At 38.5% G+C, this 21549-nt stretch overlaps 1 protein-coding gene and 1 non-coding gene across 2 annotated transcripts; one reads left to right on the top strand and one right to left on the bottom strand.

Moving 5' to 3' along the window:
* The first annotated feature begins 5810 nt into the window (after positions 1–5810).
* trnat-ugu lies at positions 5811–5882 on the top strand. The gene has a single exon. It is a non-coding gene; the product is annotated as a tRNA-Thr (tRNA).
* Positions 5883–15673: 9791 nt separating this feature from the next.
* LOC120436311 (GTPase IMAP family member 9-like) lies at positions 15674–21326 on the bottom strand. Its single transcript, XM_039607090.1, has 3 exons — positions 21267–21326; positions 20608–20655; positions 15674–20402 (listed from the first exon to the last, which is right to left on the bottom strand). Exons 1-3 carry the CDS (start codon positions 21271–21273, stop codon positions 19516–19518), a joined length of 942 nt encoding a protein of 313 aa, XP_039463024.1. The 5' UTR covers positions 21274–21326; the 3' UTR covers positions 15674–19515.
* Positions 21327–21549: the final 223 nt, after the last annotated feature.

Genomic DNA, 21549 nt, shown 5'->3' with positions numbered 1-21549 from the left:
ACATACTGCATGTGTAACTGAGTTAGAAAACAGCTTAACGATATTCCTCCAAATTGACGTGCTTTGTGAATAGTTGGAGCCACCTTGCGGTGGACAAATACCACAACTGCAACTGTTAAGGTTTCAAATTGCTGCACAGTGAATGCCTCAGCAAAGGAAAATAAGCTGGTAGTAGGTGCTTGTGGGCCATGCTGTTGTCAATTGTGTATGTATATTAATGGAAAACATTCTCATAGTTGTAAGTGTCAACATGTATTTTGATTGTAAGCAGTACTAGCATGTACCCTGAAAGTTACAGGCATTTTGATGCATGGGTAGTAACTTTATTCACGAGTAGCATTTTTAGTTAGCATGCTAAGCTAATACTCATGAGCTAGTCGGGTGCTTTTTGACTTGCACTCATCTCTGCATTTGCTTTTCACACTGGTGATGACGACTCTGCTGTTTTCTTTGTACCAGGTAGGTATGGCGTTATTTTTGTGCCACTATTCTGAGCGCACGTAAAAAAAAGTTCAAGCACACGTAAAAAACATTTGCAGGTGCAAGTGTCGCATTTTGAGGAGAAATTTATTTTGAGCGAAGAAAAGCTAAAATTGAGTGAACAAAATTCATTGCTGCGTGCAAAAAATGTATTTCAGTGTTTGCCATTATCCATACATACACACACACACACACACACAATAGCAGCCCCTCTCGCTCAGTTTTTGCATTTGCGCTCGCTCGCAATGTGTTGTTCGCGCTCTCAACATTTCTGCCCGTGCACGCTCAACTCTTTCTGCACACCATTATATTTGTGCCACAAAACCAGCCAATCACAGACTTGGATGCAAAAAAACCTGATTGGCTGTTTTGGTCTCCAGTCAGCTCGAAATGACGAAATGCAATATCCCAGAATCCATTTCGTCTAAAACTCAAACGAGGCAGTGGAACACAGAGTGGCAGAGTTTGAAATATTACTCTTTCTGGGTCACAAAATAAACTTTTAAGATATTTTCGTGCGAGAATGGTGCTGTGTAAACTTCAAATGTCTGCTCGATTTATCGAGACATCACATATTTGCATAAGTGCTCTAACGTTTTTGGAGATGCCTGTTACCCACCAGCTGACCGCATAGCTGGACTGTCCATTGGGCATTTGCCCGGTGAGCCAATAATGATTTTTCATTTTTATGTTTGTTTGTTTTTGTAACGGTATAAACAATGAAAGGTGGTGGATTAGCTAATTGGTCATGATCAACTCTGGGCTGGACAAATTACAATACATCGTATTGAGGGGAAAAGGAACGCGATTCGTCCCGTACTTCAGCTAGAATGAAAAAGACACAAAGCTGGAGTTATTCTGTCTTTACGCTGTCAGCTGCTTCTTCTTCTCTCATTCTCTCCCCCTCCCTCTCCTGTTGCTACTTCAATCATGAAACTGATCAATGATCAGCTGATTGTCTCTCTTGTTTGTTTATCGCCCACTTTGCGCCAGAAAGAGGAAACAAGCGGATGTTGCGCTAAACAACAGCAGCACGTTTAAGCTTGATCAGCTGTTCTTATTACTTTCTAGTATCAGCTGATGTTTGCTGGAGCCACAGCTGTAAAAGCTGCTGGTCATGATACCGGTTTGGATATGTGGTGAGAGGGAAACATGAAGATGATACAAATCATATATATATATATACCAACAAGACAGTGTACATCACTGTCACAACAGCGTTTGTTTTAGGCTTTATGGTTTTCCTATAATACCTGGTGGTGTAGTCGGCCGATTGTTTGTCAGTTCAGCCTTATATATTACGTTTAACCTGAGTGACCACCCGGTCAGCTGGTGGGTAACAGGCATCTCCGAAAAAGTTAGGGCACTTATGCAAATGTGTGATGTCTTGATAAATCGAGCAGGTATTTGAAGTTTACACAGCACCATTCTCGCATGAAAATATCTTAAAAGTTTATTTTGTGACCCAGAAAGAGTAATATTTCACACTCCGCCACTCTGTGTTCCTCCGCCACTGCCTTGTTTGAGTTTTGGACGAAATGGATTCTGGGATATTGCATTTCGTCATTTCGAGCTGATTGGAGACCAAAACAGCCAATCAGATTTTTTTGCATCCAAGTGTGTGATTGGCTGGTTTTGTGGCACAAATATAACGGTGTGCAGAAAAAGTTGAGCGCGCACGGGCAGAAATGTTGAGAGCGCAAGCAACACATTGCGAGCAAGCGCAAGTGCAAAAACTGTGTATGGATAATAGCAAACACTGAAATACATTTTTTGCACGCAGCAATGAATTTTGTTCACTCAAATTTAGCTTTTCTTCACTCAAAATAAATTCCTCCTCAAAATGCAACACTTGCACCTGCAAATGTTTTTTACGTGCGCTCAGAGGAGTGGCACACAAATAAAAGTAAAATAAAAGTATTTTACTGTGTATTTCACAGTTTTGTACTGTTTTTCTAGAATATCATTAAATTTACATAAATAGACTGATTTTACATTTCATTTTTTTTTACATCAAATAATTATTATTATCATTGTTATTTACGGCAATCGTGGCTCAAGAGTTGGCAGTTTGCTTTGTAATCAGAAGGTTGCCGGTTCGAGCCCCGGCTCGGACACTCTCACTCGTTGTGTCCTTGGTCAAGACACTTCACCTACCACCTACTGGTGATGGCCAGAGGGGCCAATGATGCGATATGGCGGCCTCACCTCTGTCAGTCTGTCCCAGGGCATGCAATCCATTATGATTTAAACCAACTGTATATTTCTGTACATTTAAGTGTTATTATTCATATTGCCACATTCATTGACCTTGTTTATAGGTAATTTCATTGTTTAATCACATTAAAATGTTCCTAATTTAATGTTTAAAAGTACTTGAAAAAGGCAAAATCCCATGTAAAATTAGGGCAACAAACTGTATTGTCATTACTGAAAATAACCGTATTTTTATGAGAAAGTTATTTTCTGTCATTTCATGGTATTATTTTGGCGCCCCAGCTGCTGGAATATTACTGTTTTTCTAGGATTTTTTTTTTTACAATGTAAGGCTGCACTTTTTGCAGTGATCTCATATAGAAAACTATTCTGCGCGTATATAAAACAGGTCCACGGCTCCGGGCTGTGGTAAAGGGACCTCTGGCTAATACGTCGGGTTCATGTCGGGCTGTTAGCCAAAAAATAGCTTTACTTTATTGTCTGGGTCAACTTTGCTAGCGAGAGATGGAGAGAGGCGTAGAAAGGCTGCTTCAACAGAACTTGTTGTTTCAGAGGAAAACACGAACACAGTGTACAGTTGAGTCTTAATAGCTTACTTACAACTGGGCTCATCAGGCACCCTTTTTGGCTGCAGTGATTATTATTATATTTACATGCTTCCATCTGTTTCTGGTCCGTGACAACTCGTACTTTTCCACTCTCCATTTTCTCCCTCCCTCGCTCACAGACACATAACGGGTATGGCAGTCCATTCTGTCTGCAGCACGGACTACACTGCCCATGAGGCTACATTCTTTAGGGCTGTGCCTGTAGCATTCTGCCTATTGCCTTCATATTAAATCTTTTTTTTTTTTTAATTTCTTCACTTCGCTATGCGGGCAGGAGTGGCATGGGACGCGAGATTGAGACACAGGCATTTGAGCCTCTTAATGCATGTTTTGTTTGGGTTTCCACTGGCGTGGAATCAAAAATAGAGAGGGCATAGCATAAGATATAAAAAAAGAAAAGACCATCGTGTAATCCATTTTTTTCAACAAGTAACTGCAGTGGCGGTCTTAGCCTGTTTGGCGTCCTGGGCGAACACTCCCTCTGGCGCCCACACACACACACACACACACATACATATACACACATGCATACATAACCTGAATCTTAGCACCTTATTTAATTTGGAAGTAACCTTGTTTTGTTTCTTTTCCCCTCAGGCGGCTTGTAAAAGGTGACAAACAGCATTTAGCAGACAGCAGATCACCGGGTCTCTGAATGTCTTCAGACCTTTCACTTCACGACTCCAAAGTAGCTTTAAGACAATTTGTGCTTTTGCCCACCCCAGAAGCTATTTTAGTTCCTTGGACTGTCCACTTTTTTCTTTTGTTTGTAAAGAATAATGGGAGAAGTCAATCTGTAACCGTGTTCCATGTAACAGTAATTTGTACAAACTTTACATCCCAATACTTGTTGTTGGTTTTGTGTGTGATTGTTATCAACGACACACAGTTTGATGAGATTTTTCTACAAACCACTGGACCCAGCTAGGCCCTGATGGTTGCTCTTGCTCGATTTCCACAGGGTGACTGTAGCTGTTGTATTGTAAAATCTAATTAGTTCCCAAAACTTAAAAAAAAACAAAAAACTATGCAAACTTGTTGCCTCAAAAAAAAAAAAAAAAGATTGCTGAATGTTAAGTTAAAAATGTTGGATGAGCTGAAAAAGAGAATTTTTCACTTGAAAACAAAAGTGCAGAAATGTTAAAAGCTGACGTTTACACAGTGTCACGGTTCTGGGTCTTTCTGACCCAGCTTTTTGAGTTCTTGTGTTTTTTATATTATGGTTTATGTTTTGAGTCCTTTGTTGCACTGTGTTATTTCCCTAGGTTTCAGTTATGGTCTTCATAGGTTTATTTCATAGGTTTTGTAATCTGGCTTCCCTGTGTTCCATGTTGTGTTTGCTGTACCTTTCTGTACCATGTTTTAGGTTCCTACAGTATGTTCTGTCTCCCCAGTTGCTGTTAAGTTTACATGGCTAGAGTTCAGTCAGTGTTTCCTGTTTTACTTTGAAGGTCCATGCCTCATGTCAGTGATTCTAATTTTGCTTCCCTTGTCTCGTCCAGCCTGATTACTCCCAGCTGTGCTCTCCTGTGTCTCATTCCCTCGTTATCCCTCAGTGTATTTAAGCCCTATGTTTCTGTTTGTCAGTGTCGTAGTCTCCCTCATGGCTGTGTTTCCCTGTGTGTTAGTTATCCATGTCCCAGTTTAGTTTTGTTATATTTTTTGTGACATTCTGCAATAAAGCACCTTTTTGAGTTTAATTCCTGTGTGGTGAGTTTTGCGTTTGGGTCCTTCTCCTGTCTGCACACAGCCGCATTATGACACACAGAGGAAGTTTCAAAGTTGAAAAGCAGCTGAACATCCTTAAAAGGTAAAAAGGCTGAGTAATGAAAAAAGAAGAAAAAGAAAACATCTGAACATCTCAGTGTCCTTTGCTCCCTGATTTTAAATCAGATGTCACTGTGAACATAAACACAAGCTACACGTGATATCTCTAATGGGTACCTGCCTCTACCTGTGCTGATGCTGGCATGACTAAAGCTGGCCAAGCAGCAGCAAATATGCGAAGCAAGGCAGAAGGATAAAATCATAAAATGAACAGAATCATAAGGATATAAGACCACGAGCACTGCAAATGTAACAAATATATGTTAACATCAAATGGTATGTTATTTGAAATCTATATGAAACAATGAAACATATTTTTTTTCGAATATTTTTTATTAATTGTTCAAATTAGTCTGACACAGAAAGTGTCACAGAAATCATAATAAGGGTTCTTTGGACAGTACATATCCAAGATAAATGATCATAATTATAATATTTCTGACAGAGTCTAAATTGAATTGAAATCAATCTTGAATCAGGACCTTGTAAATCAGAATTGAATTTTTTTTTTAAGAAATCATCAGACACCCAGGCCGAATGCCAGTATCTGAACTGAATAACCTTAAATGTAAAAGAAGTAAATGAATAAATGATTATTGGGATAACATGTTCATCAACGTTAATTGAACAATTCAAGAGGAATGTGATGTTACAGTATAGACAAAGTTTCACATGTGTGGCATGGTGACCAAGTGGCAAGGCATTGGTCTTGTAAACCAAAGACCATGGGTTCAATCCCCATCCGTGCCTTTAGTAGGAGCAGAAATCCTACAGTAATTAAAACCTGTTTATTTCTGTGCTTGGGTGAACAAGTGGGGCAAACACTCTGCTCCTAACCAGAAACACAGAACTTTAGACATGACTCCGGTGCCACAACATCACTATTGTTAGCGCTTTACTCAGTGTGAGTATCAGTTTGCTTTACACGCAGGTTTATATATTTAACAGAATATAACACACCATATGAGGAGTCAAAGTGGACGATCCAAACAGGATATCTGACAACAGGAGACATTTACGAATGCATATTTACACTGATAATTCATATTTATCTTAATATTAACATAAAAAAATGTTTTATATAATAAACGGAAAGGAGAGTCTTCCAGTGGGACAATCATTTTTGTAACTGCTCACCCAAACACTTTTTCTATATTTCTAAAAAACAAACACACAAAAACAAAACAAAAACAACAAGTTTTGGGATGTACAGAGTTTGTACACATTACTGTTAACAAGAACACACAAACACTCATCTAAAAAATATTCATTGGACTATAGTTTAAATGCTCAAGCTACATGTTTATTGAGATTGTCTAATGTCTGCGACGGTATCTTCTCCCACGTCTGTGGACACCGACGGCCTTGTGGGGTAACCTGTGTCTGCGAACGGGGTGAGAAGACCTCGCATATCTGCGATATATATCTGATTCCTCATTTGATGAGGAATCATCTATTTACATATTTGCTGAATCCAAAATTTCAAGCCAGTGAGCCGTTTTAAAAAGCCCCCAAATACCCTATGAGCAAGCACTTGGCAACAGCGGGGAGGAAAAACCCCCCTTTAATGGGGGGAAACCTCCGACAGAACCGGGCTCAGGAAGGGGTGGCCATCTGTCGCGACCAGGAGGCGTTTAAATGTAATATGCGCAAAATTCCTAGTTTTACACGTGAATCCTTACGTCGGCATGCTTGTTTCCATGATCACAACAAAATGACTCGCAAATATGTTTTAAATAGATGATTCCTCATCCCTTTAAAACATATTTGGCGGCGTTTAAATGTAATATGCGCAAAATTCCTCCTTTTGGGGCGAATCCTTACGTCGGCATGTTTGGTTACATGATCACAACAAAATGACTTGTAAATATGTTTTAAAGGGATGATTCCTCATCCCTTTAAAACATATTTGGCGGCGTTTAAATGTAATCGGCGCAAAATTCCTCCTTTTGGGGCGAATCCTTACGTCGGCATGCTTGATTGCATGATCACAACAAAATGACTTGCAAATATATTTTAAATAGATGATTCCTCATCCATTTAAAACATATTTGGTGGCGTTTAAATGTAATATGCGCAAAATTCCTCGTTGTACTTGCGACTCCTTACGTCGGCATGCTTGGTTGCATGATCACAACAAAATGTCTTGCAAATATGTTTTAAATAGATGATTCCTCATCCCTTGAAAACAACATATTTGTGGCGTTAAATGTAATTGGCAGAAAATTCCTCCTTTTAGGGCGACTCCTTACGTCGGCATGCTTGTTTCCATGATCACAACAAAATGACTTGCAAATATGTTTTAAAGGGATGATTCCTCATCCCTTTAAAACATATTTGGCGGCGTTTAAATGTAATATGCGCAAAATTCCTCCTTTTGGGGCGAATCCTTACGTCGGCATGCTTGGTTGCATGATCACAACAAAATGACTTGTAAATATGTTTTAAAGGGATGATTCCTCATCCCTTTAAAACATATTTGGCGGCGTTTAAATGTAATCGGCGCAAAATTCCTCCTTTTAGGGCGAATCCTTACGTCGGCATGCTTGGTTGCATGATCACAACAAAATGACTTGTAAATATGTTTTAAAGGGATGATTCCTCATCCCTTTAAAACATATTTGGTGGCGTTTAAATGTAATTGGCAGAAAATTCCTCCTTTTGGGGCGAATTCTTACGTCGGCATGCTTGTTTCCATGATCACAACAAAATGACTTGCAAATATGTTTTAAAGGGATGATTCCTCATCCCTTTAAAACATATTTGGCGGCGTTTAAATGTAATATGCGCAAAATTCCTCCTTTTGGGGCGAATCCTTACGTCGGCATGCTTGTTTCCATGATCACAACAAAATGACTTGCAAATATGTTTTAAAGGGATGATTCCTCATCCCTTTAAAACATATTTGGCGGCGTTTAAATGTAATATGCGCAAAATTCCTAGTTTTACACGTGAATCCTTACGTCGGCATGCTTGTTTCCATGATCACAACAAAATGACTCGCAAATATGTTTTAAATAGATGATTCCTCATCCATTTAAAACATATTTGGTGGCGTTTAAATGTAATATGCGCAAAATTCCTCGTTGTACTTGCGACTCCTTACGTCGGCATGCTTGGTTGCATGATCATAAAAAATGACTCGCAAATATGTTTTAAATAGATGATTCCTCATCCCTTTAAAACATATTTGATGGCGTTTAAATGTAATTGGCAGAAAATTCCTCCTTTTGGGGCAAATTCTTACGTCGGCATGCTTGTTTCCATGATCACAACAAAATGACTTGCAAATATGTTTTAAAGGGATGATTCCTCAAACCTTTAAAACATATTTGGCGGCGTTTAAATGTAATATGCGCAAAATTCCTCCTTTTGGGGCGAATCCTTACGTCGGCATGTTTGGTTACATGATCACAACAAAATGACTTGTAAATATGTTTTAAAGGGATGATTCCTCATCCCTTTAAAACATATTTGACGGCGTTTAAATGTAATATGCGCAAAATTCCTAGTTTTACACATGAATCCTTACGTCGGCATGCTTGTTTCCATGATCACAACAAAATGACTCATAAATATGTTTTAAATAGATGATTCCTCATCCCTTTAAAACATATTTGGCGGCGTTAAATGTAATATCATAAAAATCCTCCTTTTGGGGCGAATCCTTACGTCGGCATGTTTGGTTACATGATCACAACAAAATGACTTGTAAATATGTTTTAAAGGGATGATTCCTCATCCCTTTAAAACATATTTGGCGGCGTTTAAATGTAATATGCGCAAAATTCCTCCTTTTGGGGCGAATCCTTACGTCGGCATGCTTGGTTGCATGATCACAACAAAATGATCATAGAATATGTTTTAAAGGGATGATTCCTCATCCCTTTAAAACATATTTGGCGGCGTTTAAATGTAATATGTGCAAAATTCCTTGTTTAGGCGTGAATCCTTACGTCGGCATGCTTTGTTGCATGATCACAACAAAATGACTTGTAAATATGTTTTAAAGGGATGATTCCTCATCCCTTTAAAACATATTTGGCGGCGTTTAAATGTAATCGGCGCAAAATTCCTCCTTTTAGGGCGAATCCTTACGTCGGCATGCTTGATTGCATGATCACAACAAAATGACTTGCAAATATATTTTAAATAGATGATTCCTCATCCATTTAAAACATATTTGGTGGCGTTTAAATGTAATATGCAAAATTCCTCGTTGTACTTGCGACTCCTTACGTCGGCATGCTTGGTTGCATGATCACAACAAAATGATTTTGCAAATATGTTTTAAATAGATGATTCCTCATCCCTTGAAAACATATTTGACGGCGTTTAAATGTAATTGGCAGAAAATTCCTCCTTTTAGGGCGACTCCTTACGTCGGCATGCTTGTTTCCATGATCACAACAAAATGACTTGCAAATATGTTTTAAAGGGATGATTCCTCAAACCTTTAAAACATATTTGGCGGCGTTAAATGTAATATGCATAAAATTCCTCCTTTTGGGGCGAATCCTTACGTCGGCATGCTTGGTTGCATGATCACAACAAAATGACTTGTAAATATGTTTTAAAGGGATGATTCCTCATCCCTTTAAAACATATTTGGCGGGCGTTAAATGTAATCGCGCAAAATTCCTCCTTTAGGGCGAATCCTTACGCCGGCATGCTTGGTTGCATGATCACAACAAAATGACTTGTAAATATGTTTTAAAGGGATGATTCCTCATCCCTTTAAAACATATTTGGTGGCGTTTAAATGTAATATGCGCAATATTCGTCGTTTTAGCGTGAATCCTTACGTCAGTAAACTTTGTTGCATGATCACAACAAAATGATTGCATAAATATGTTTTAAATAGATGATTCCTCATCCCTTTAAAACATATTTATTTGGCGTTAAATGTAATATGCGCAAAATTCCTCGTTGTACTCGCGACTCCTTACGTCGGCATGCTTGGTTGCATGATCACAACAAAATGACTTGTAAATATGTTTTAAAGGGATGATTCCTCATCCCTTTAAAACATATTTGGTGGCGTTTAAATGTAATATGCGCAATATTCGTCGTTTTAGCGTGAATCCTTACGTCAGTAAACTTTGTTGCATGATCACAACAAAATGACTCGCAAATATGTTTTAAATAGATGATTCCTCATCCCTTTAAAACATATTTGGCGGCGTTTAAATGTAATATATGCAAAATTCCTTGTTTAGGCGTGAATCCTTACGTCGGCATGCTTTGTTGCATGATCACAACAAAATGTCTTGCAAATATGTTTTAAATAGATGATTCCTCATCCCTTGAAAACATATTTGACGGCGTTTAAATGTAATATGCGCAAAATTCCTCGTTGTACTAGCGACTCCTTACGTCGGCATGCTTGTTTCCATGATCACAACAAAATGACTTGCAAATATGTTTTAAATAGATGATTCCTCATCCCTTTAAAACATATTTGGCGGCGTTTAAATGTAATATGTGCAAAATTCCTTGTTTATGCGTGAATCCTTACGTCGGCATGCTTTGTTGCATGATCACAACAAAATGACTTGCAAATATGTTTTAAATAGATGATTCCTCATCCCTTGTGTCATGGTCCTGGGCCACGTTGGCCCAGTATTCTTAGTTTTCATGTATTTTGTTCCTTATTTAGGCCATGCTTCCTGAGTTGCTCTGTTACGTTGTTTCCTTATGTGTTTTTCCCCTTGTGACTCTTACCCCCTGTGTGCCCCTCTGTGTATCTGTGAGCCCTTGCCTCTCCTTGTGTTTTATTCCATGTTTTACCCAGCCTGTTATTTCTGTGCTCTCCCCGTGCTCTCTCTCCTCCTGTCTGAACCTCTGTGCACTTCCTGTTTTACTTTGACAGTCTCCCGTCAGTGTTGCGTTCACTCCTGTTGTGTCTTGTTATGATTATCAGTGTCACCTGTGTTCCCCGTGTGCTCCCACTTCCCTCGTTAACCCTCTGTGTATTTATGTCTGCCTCTCCCTCAGTTCTGTGTCGCGTTCTCCCTCATAGCTGTGTGATTCTCCCTGTGGCTCCTTGCGCTTTAGTTTTCCCAGTTTAGTTTTGTATTGTTTTTCGTGCTAGCCTGCAATAAAGCAGTGTTTTGAGTTCACTTTTGTCTCGGTGAGTTTTGCGTTTGGGTCCTTCTCCTGCCTACACACAGCCGCACTGTGACACCTTGAAAACATATTTGGTGGCGTTTAAATGTAATATGCGCAAAATTCCTCGTTTTAGCGTGAATCCTTACGTCGGCATGCTTTGTTGCATGATCACAACAAAATGTCTTGCAAATATGTTTTAAATAGATGATTCCTCATTCCTTGAAAACATATTTGACGGCGTTTAAATGTAATCGGTGCAAAATTCCTCCTTTTGGGGCGAATCCTTACGTCGGCATGCTTGGTTGCATGATCACAACAAAATGACTTGTAAATATGTTTTAAAGGGATGATTCCTCATCCCTTTAAAACATATTTGGCGGCGTTTAAATGTAATCGGCGCAAAATTCCTCCTTTTGGGGCGAATCCTTACGTCGGCATGCTTGGTTGCATGATCACAACAAAATGACTTGCAAATATGTTTTAAAGGGATGATTCCTCATCCCTTTAAAACATATTTGGCGGCGTTTAAATGTAATCGGCGCAAAATTCCTCCTTTTGGGGCGAATCCTTAGGTCGTCATGCTTGTTTCCATGATCACAACAAAATGACTTGCAAATATGTTTTAAAGGGATGATTCCTCATCCCTTTAAAACATATTTGACGGCGTTTAAATGTAATCGGTGCAAAATTCCTCCTTTTGGGGCGAATCCTTACGTCGGCATGCTTGGTTGCATGATCACAACAAAATGACTTGTAAATATGTTTTAAAGGGATGATTCCTCATCCCTTCAAAACATATTTGGCGGCGTTTAAATGTAATCGGCGCAAAATTCCTCCTTTTGGGGCGAATCCTTACGTCGGCATGCTTGGTTGCATGATCACAACAAAATGACTTGTAAATATGTTTTAAAGGGATGATTCCTCATCCCTTTAAAACATATTTGGCGGCGTTTAAATGTAATCGGCGCAAAATTCCTCGTTTTAGCGTGAATCCTTACGTCGGCATGCTTTGTTGCATGATCACAACAAAATGACTTGCAAATATATTTTAAAGGGATGATTCCTCATTTGATGAGGAATCATCCATTTACATATTTGCTGAGTCCTAAATTTGATGCCAGTGAACCTTTTTAAAAAGCCCCCAAATCCTCTATGAGCAAGCACTTGGCGACTGCGGGGAAGAAAAACCCCCCTTTAATGGGGGGAAACCTCCAACAGAACCGGGCTCAGGGAGGGGTGGCCATCTGTCACAACCAGGCGGCGTTTAAATGTTCACTGAGAGTTTAGTTGTAGTGTAAGGAAGAGGACTCCCTTACCCTAGTATTATTTTTTTATAAATATAAGTTGCTGTTTTTCCAGGTCCTGCATAGCTGCTCCTCATTAAGTAATCTGGTGGTATGTGAAAAGAAAAGAATTGCTATTGGGAGCAAATAAGGTCTACCATTAAGGAAAACTAACTTACCTCCCACCCACCCAAGAAGCTATTTTAGTTCCTGGGACTCTCTTCCTTTTTTTTTTCTTTCTTTTTTTTCTTAATTTGAACTGATGAAGCTTCATAAAAATGTGAAAAACTCCCGTCGCTTTCCAAGCTACTTAAAGTGCTGTGAACTAAGTTGCAACAATCTCAGAGGGAGAGAAGCACTTGGTTTCCGCCCCCCGATGCTGATGGAAATGGACAAAGCGATAAGAAACCAAGACCAGAACGAAAGAAGCAGACTCACATACAGAGACCCACACAGACACACACTAATGTGGTTTTTGACCTGTATTTATGCCCTCAGGAGGCGTGACCTAACGACCGCACTTCAAAGCACGACCGCACTTCAAAGCACTCAGCGTTGTGACGCGTCACGTAATCTTCGTTCCCATGGCAACCATCGAGCGTTCGTGACGTAATTGAAGGAATCCCTGCTCACACCGTTGACTCACACACTCACCGGTGATATTCAGACAGCTTATGATATTTTCTCAGACTGCTGCACTGAAAAAGTGTCCAAAGAGCATGGCTTCCGGAACAAACTCAGTGAGTCAGTCACTGCAAACACATTTGTAGCATCAAGTGTTCTATGTGCAGTAAAGTGCACATTTCATCTGTGTTCAATCATACATTTTGTCAGGGGCGATTTTAGCCCATTTTCAAAGCACCCCCAAAGATTTCTTACTTTTTTTGACAATATTTGCTGTTTGTGGGACACACTAAAAATATAAAACGCATACAGTACGTAATTGAGATGGAACACTTTAACAACAAAAGTATAGATAACCCCTCTCCCCCTCCCAAAGTGGTTTGTTCCAGCTCGGCTCTACCCTGCTCTTGGGGCCTGCTCTGGCTCTAGCGCCGTTGCTGCCAGAGCGATGGTGGCTGAGACCCAGCGGAGCGGAGGTGAAAGCACCTGCCTTAAAACAGGACATGTTAGCTGCATTTAACCTTCAGTTACTCTTTATATAGTTAGGTAGGAGTCAGGCCATGTTTCGTTTTAGCTGAAAAACATTACACCCAGGTAACCTGCTGTGTTGAAAACGTGTTTCCCGACTATGTTTGCTATCCTACAATCCGTCCTACTCTGTAGTAACATCAGCGACATTTGACCGTCCTGTTGCTCCCATTTAAATGTATACAGCCTATTTAAAATCTAAAACTTAACATTGTCCGTAGCCTGCTGTTGTTACCACTGTCCTGTTTGAAATGTAATGAGAGAAACTGGTTATTTTGTCCTATGTACAAGGTACTAACTAGCTAACTGGCTGGATACCCATTAACCTTATAACTCCACTGTTGTGTGTGTGTGTTTGTGTACAGAGAGACAGCCAGGTTCATATTGGATATGAGGAAGTTTTTTCAAAAAAAGAATCCACATTTAGGTAAAAGTGTAAGGTCAAATTATCCCTTAATAAAGGATAATGTTGGATCAGTGTTTCAATATTTATATCCTTTATTGGATGTACATGTGGTTTGGTTATTTACCTTTTGGTTGAAAATACACTGAGAGAGGACTTTTTTTATTAGTGATCTTAATAGTATTTTTTTTAATCTAATTGAATACAATCTATTTGTGTATGATTGTCAGTCCAAAGAGGGAGAGAGGAAAGAGGAGAACCTGAGGAGAAAGTACAGGGTCAGGAAGAACCAGGTAAGAAAACAGACAAGGAATACTAACAGGCAAAACAGAAACTGTTAAACTGGCAAAGAAAAAAAACCCAACTAATTTTACTCATACAATCTGGAAGTTGTGTTCTCCCTATATTAAAGCTGCTATACAGAATCTGCAAAACAAACTGGGTTGTCAACCCTGGCACTGCATTACCATATTGAGCTTCAGTCAGAGGAAGTCACGGTTGCCAAAAACTTTTTGAAGCTCAAGAGTGAGGCTGGTGCCGTTCCAGATATGTTAACATCTTCTGGATAATCAGATCTTCCCCACACTGAAAACTGTTATTCAGGTTGCCCTAACAAACCCAGTTAGCAGCTGTAGCTGTGAAAGGTCTTCAAAGTGTCTTTAAGCACTTTGAATCACCTTGTTGTTGAATTGTGCTATATAAATAAACTTGCCTTGCCTTGCCTTGCCTAGTGTCTTGAGTCAGCTCCATACCTGGCTGAGAAGGACCATGGGTCAAAGCAGACTCCAGCACCTGGCTGTGATGTCAGTTGAGAAAGAGATGCTTGAGAGACTTGACCACCAAAATGTGATCGACAGATTTGCCAACCTCAAGGTGAGGCGACATAGGTAAAAGAAAAGAAAAAATCTGCAGAGCCATAGTAGTATCTGCAGTAAAGATCTTTTCATACATTCTATACATTGTACCATAGGCCAAGGTGTCTCAATTTTTTTTAAATTTTTTAATAATATTTTGTACATTTCAAGGACTCTTCTATTTTTGGAGTGTATTTTTTATGTATCTGTATTATATTATACATACACTTTAAAAGTGAATCTCTGTGCAAAAAATGCACTCAGTTTACTTTTTACTGACTATGAGCATCATTCATTATTCTCCCCCAGTAATTAAGGTTAGGATATGTATTTTTTTTTTTATTCCAATCCATTCTTCTTTTGCTGCATTTAAATAACCTTTATCAGATTTGATGGTTTTGTTACAGACTTTTCAAAAAAGTGTTTTGCTTTTCTTTCACAAATGTGGGATTAAATTGTGTTAAAATGTACAAAACAGTGATGTCATGTTTTGTGACGAGGACCCAGGCACAGAGAGACTTGATGAATTTAAGAATCTTATGACTTAATAAAAAAATTTGCAGACTTGCACAGAGAGGGTAAAATTATGATGACTGATAACGGAGATGAAGACAACAGATGATGAAGACAGGGAGGAACAAGGGTTTAAATGCACCAAAGAGACAGTCAGAGGGAACTCGGGACAACTGGAGACATTTAAGGATGCAGGGACTGACAGAGACAGGGAAGAAGTCTCATCGTGACGAGTAAAGTTTACCTTGCCTGGATGGGCAGCTCTCTGGGTGCTCAGCACCCCCAAAGCTCTGATCCTAGAATCGCCCCTGCATTTTGTAATTGTTATAAACAGAACAAATGTTTTCTCAATTCACTGCGTGATTCTTGTTTAAATGAAACATGATGAAATGTCATTACATTATTTTTGAAATGTCCTTGGCAGCGTATGTGTCTGCATTGTAACTTACTAATAAAAAGTCCCGTGTATACTTTGGTGTGTGATTTATATTATTTTATTGTACATAAATCATTGTCATTTTATTTTACAGTTACACACAGCCTTATATCTCTGCTTGCTGATGTTGTTTCCAGTGTAAGTAACTTTAAAGTGGCTGCATGACAAGTTTTCTTAGGGATTAATAAAGTATTTTGATTCTGATTAATGTGTAGTATTTAATGATTCAGTAATGAATGAACCTTGACCTTCTTGGAAAGCCTTCCACTTCATTTGAAAAGCAGTGCTGTGTTAAGCTGCCTTGTTGGCAGTAATAGTTTACAGATGAAGCATCTCCTCTCTTGTCACGTGCCATTCATTCTCATTCCCTCTGCTTTACTGCTTCCATGATGTTAAGCTGATTTTAAATACTGATCTGATACTTCCTGGAGGTTTTTATTGTAGGAAGACTCTTTCTGATGAAACATCAGCTGAACTTGTCAGATCAGTGTGCTGAAAGGAAAAGGTATAACATCTTTTCTGACATGCAGTGGAGCCCCGAGAGTCTGAGACCAAGGGTGGGAAACCTCCTCTTGATTTAGGTTTGAATTTAGTTTGGACAAAGTTTATTCTGAAATGATAATATTGACTTCAAAATGTGGTGGAAAACTTTAATCTGTTAATGGGCTTTTCTCTGTTAATGACAACATTCTGCATGGATGTGTGTTTATACAGTGCTTTGCTTCTAATCAGAAGATTAAGCAGAAGATTAAATTAACAGACAAGATTTTTCTTCTTCTACCAAAGTCACCGTGGAGAAAGGGTTGCATCCATGCTTGGTTACATGGTCACAACAAAATGACTGATCTGCTTCAGTTATGACCTTTCAGTCATAACTATATCACATTGCAGGGTGACTTCACAGTGACATCACAGTTCAGATATTATGCTATAAACAAGGTATAGCATCACCAATAGTGACAACAGCAGTGACATCACTAAAGTTGCCAGGTGAGTCCATAAATAGAACCCGTGACACGGAGCAGGTCACGTCTACTCACAATGCCGTGTGGACACAGACGCAGATATGCGAGGTCTACTCGCCCCGTTCGCAGACGCAGGAGACCCCACAAGGCCTCCGGTGTCCGCAGACGTGGGAGAAGATACCGTCGCAGACATTAGACAATCTCAATAAACATGTAGCATGAGCATTAAAACTTTAGTCCAATGAATATTTTTTAGATGAGTGTTTGTGTGATTGTTTTTTGAAACATAGAAAAAAGTGTTTGGATGAACAATTGCAAAAATGATTGTCATACTAGAAGACTCTCCTTTCCCTTTATTGTTTCAACCAATTATTTAAAATGTTATTGTTAACATTAATATGAGTTGTCAGTGTAAATATGCATTTGTAAATGTCTCCTATTGTCAGATATCCTGTTTGGATCGTCCACTTTGACTCCTCATATGGTGTGTTATATTCTGTTAAATATATAAACCTGTGAGTAAGCAAACTGATACTCACACTGAGTGAAGCGCCAACAGTGGACATGTTGTGTCACGTCTGAAGTTCTGTTCAGTGTTTCTGGTTGTTGGGAGCAGAGTTTTTGCCCACTCAAAGCAACTTGTTCACCCAAACACCGAATCAAGACTTTTAATCATTATAGATTTTCTGCCCGTAGTAAAGGCACAGATGGGGATTGAACCCATGATATTTAATTTATGAGACCGCTGCCTTGCCACTTGGCCGCCATGCCACATAATTTGGGGTGAAATTCAACCATTTGTGAAACAGAAAATAATGAGAAGATCACTCAAATAATCAGAACATGGAACAGTTGTTGTCTGTGCACAGGTCATGCTAGTCTTACAATCATCATCGCACCACCACCCTCACCCTCCGAGCCTGGTTTCTTCCTGTTAAAAGGAGTTTTTCCTTTTTGCACTTTCACCAAGTGCTTGCATGAAGGGGATCATATGATTGTAGTTGGGGGGTTTTTTTGTTTCAACATAAAGCAGCTTGAGGTGATTTTTACTGTGATTTGCTGCTATAATAAACATATACATTCTGTTTATGTTGTACAGTTTTCCAACTTTTTGTAATTAGTACCATAGTTATTGCACTTATTGAGCTATAATACAAAAACAACTAAAGCTTTAAAATAAGTATTAAGTGCTGTTTCTTTTTGTTTCTGTTTCTTTTTGTATCCCCCTTCATCACATAAATGTCTTGAAATACCAGGAAACCAAACGTCTGCATCTAAAGAATTTTGATTCAAAAGGCAGTAAAAACCAAAACAAATGTTTTAAAAAAAAATTAAAGGAAAAATAATTACATTTTCACAAATGTCAAACATTTTTTAAAATTAAAATTCCTCTTTTTTTTCCTATTAAAAAGCTGTAAAGATGAGTCCAAGGCCATGATGCCGTAACTGTATTATGAATACCACCTTTTTAAACGGCAACTGTGACAGAATACAGTTACTCATGTTTTGTATTTTAAATACGCCGGTACAACTATTCCGTTACTCCCCAACACTGCTGATGTTTCTGGCAAAAACAACACTGTACCTGCAGGAATTGCAGAAACAGTGAAAACAGTCTGTATTCAAATTTTAAAGGCAAACTGATTTTTTATCACTGCTTTTTAAGGATTTAGAGTAAAAACAAACTTTGTACATAAAATGGAAATCCAAATAGAATACAGATTTCAAAAAGAATACACAATCCTGTTGTCTCTTCCTCTTTGTCAGTAACTTTTTCTTTTCCTCCAAAGCTGTATTATCATCATGCAGAGCTGCAAAACTCACTCCTTACAAGTTCATGTGTTATTATTTTAAATGCTTAATAGTTTTTTTTTTTTGAGTGCATCAATGACCGGTCAGCCACCAGTCACCAGTCTGCCTCTTCTTTTTGCTTTGAATAAGAGTATAAGATGTTAGTGATTTTATTATAGGGGTATTGCATATTGATTAAAAGTAGCAGATAATCACTTAAACTTAAGTGAAATTAGTGTAAATTAGCCAGTTAGCCTAACTGCTGATTTAAATATTTTGTTGTTCACACACTTGGATACGCTCTTGTTTATCATTCACAGGTTTATGTGTTTCATGTCAGCTTCTCAGCAAACTGGTCACCCAGCACTAATGCAAACATCTGTCATACACACATATGCTACAAGCAACCTTTGACATGAAAAAAATGAATGTTACCTCATTCTCCCCCGTGGAACGGAGGGAGCATGTAATTGTTTTCTGTTTCTTTTCTGTCTGTCTGTTTGTTAATAGGCTTAGGTTGGCTAAGCGTTTGAATTTGACCTTCATTGTTAGCACCCAAGGTCAATGTTCACCTAAAAAGGCACCCTCAAGAAACCAAATAAAGTGCAAGTCACAGTCCAAGTTTTATCTACATTGTGTAAAGCAAAAAAATATAAAAAATACTGACAGACTTTCCATATATCATATATATGGAAAGGTATGGAGAGCGATGTGCAACACACTTAAAAAAAAACTGCCTTTTTGACGTCATAATGATTCCATAACATTTTGCAAAATCTCAAATGCATAAATATATCTAATAATCGTTTGTTTTTACACCTCATAGAGGCTGAAAAATCTGTCACAGGATCATACAGTTCTGTCTGGTGTTGTAATTATACCATGTCACGAATCTCAAAGAGAAACACAAACAGCAAAATTATCACAAGGGTCCCAAAAAAGGGTACTTTGAGAAGATACCATGTCAGAAGTAACGAGATGAAAACAATTATCCACAAGTCACAATCATTTCTTACCCACTCTAATAAATTGAATATTTTTTCTATTACCCATTTTACCCATTCTGGTACGCTACCATCACCTAAGGCTCTTCTTAATTCTGCATTTGCTGTGTCCGGAGTGTCTGCAGAGACACTGTTAGCCTTATTGTGGGTGTTTCCTTGTGGCAACATCTCGCTGGTGTAGCGCCAATCTTTGTTTTCTGCAACTATCTGGTCTATTGTGTTGAGCAGCTCTTTAACCTGGGACCGGTTGCTGATGTTGTCACCCTGTTGGTTGTATTTATTAATGATGTGGTATCGGCTCTTGCATTTCCTCAATAAATCAGTCAGATATTGATTTTGATCTATAAACTCTTTGATTTTCATTTCATCTGAGTCTGGGCGATCCTGAATAAAGACAACTGCAGCATATCTGAAAACTTCCTCTGAGAAATACTGACTTATTTTCCTAATGACAGTCTGTTGCTGCTGCTGCTCCTCTGTGGATTTCTCCACTTTGAGCACAATAAGAAAAGCATGAGGCCCCGGAGTGCACTCAGTGATACACCTCAGTATTTCAGGCTTCAGCTCCTCCTCTGATCTACCTGTGTCTGAGAAATCAGGAGTGTTGATCAGGGTAATTCTTCTTCCATGGAGAGATTTGGACTTAGTTTGGCATTCCGTGTTGTTAACTACAAATGCATCTTCTGCAAACATGTTCACTAGGCTCCTTTTCCCAGCTTCACTGTCTCCCAGCAGGACAATCCTGTACATTTTTTCCTCTGAAAGGAAGTGAAGACAATAAATAAATAGCAACATGTGCGTCTGTTATTGGAGGGGAAAGAAAACAGGAAGGATTTACGTTACAAGTCAGAAACTTGACACTCCTTGGCTACTCTGAGTTATTACTCTGTTGTAACAGAGCAAGTTTGGTTACTTAAGGAATGCAACTGAGTCACACTCATGACTTCTCAAAGATGTTGTTACCTTCGATGTACTTTTGAGGCTGAGCTGTTTTTCCTTTTTTTGATGGAACTAAAAAAGCAAAATGAGCAAGAATAACATTATTCAGTTTATTCAGGACTGTTTATTCATATTGTCACATAAATTATAACTAATGACACGTCAGTTAATTTACTACATTACATAGAGAGGAAATAGTTAATCATACATTCCATAGATTGTATTGCTTAATGATACACACAGAAACACAAATACAAATACACACAAAGATCGAGAGAAAAGGCATCTAATAAAGACAAACTCAAAGCTCGAGCCTGTGTCACCATACAGAGCACGCAAAAAACAAACATTCAAGTAATAATCTGTCTTTATGCTGACTCTGGAGTTTTCTTGATAAAACATCAACAAAAAAGTTTGAAACAATGTTTTGCTCTATATAATTTTCCATTTAAATTAAATATGAATTTTTTTGGCTGTTTTTTTGGAGAGGTCTGTATTTACGCTGATCAAAAATGCAATGTCACCTGGTTAACAGAATAATTCAATGATTCAAGCTTCACAAATACCCAAAAGTGATTTGTCATTTCTTTAAACAGGCTGTGTTGGCCCATCGAGCCCAATAACAATTTATCTAAAATATGTAGATGTTATATCTGCAGAAGTTTAGCATTAAAATAACTCACCAGGCATGTTGGTTGCAGTGAATCAGCAAAGAGCAGAGCTTGATAACTGTTGTGTGTCTTGTTTCTTTTGACCAACCCTTCTCCAGGTTAGTTTCACCTGCTGTAAGAAATATTTGGGGGTGTGGATAACTGGAGATTTTCCTTTACGGGGAAACACAATGTAAGCAACATTTTGTTTCCTCTTTGCATTTATAAAGTCTTAAGACAAATAACTTAAATGTCACTCATTCTGTTTCATTGTTGTGATTTAAGTTTTTCTTTCAGTCTTTTTAGTAGCCAATCT

The sequence above is a fragment of the Oreochromis aureus genome, linkage group 3 (assembly GCF_013358895.1).
Source record: "Oreochromis aureus strain Israel breed Guangdong linkage group 3, ZZ_aureus, whole genome shotgun sequence".
Classification (NCBI taxonomy): domain Eukaryota; kingdom Metazoa; phylum Chordata; class Actinopteri; order Cichliformes; family Cichlidae; genus Oreochromis; species Oreochromis aureus.
Note: the sequence above shows the minus strand (reverse complement) of the source record. Positions and strands in the feature narration are given on the sequence as shown.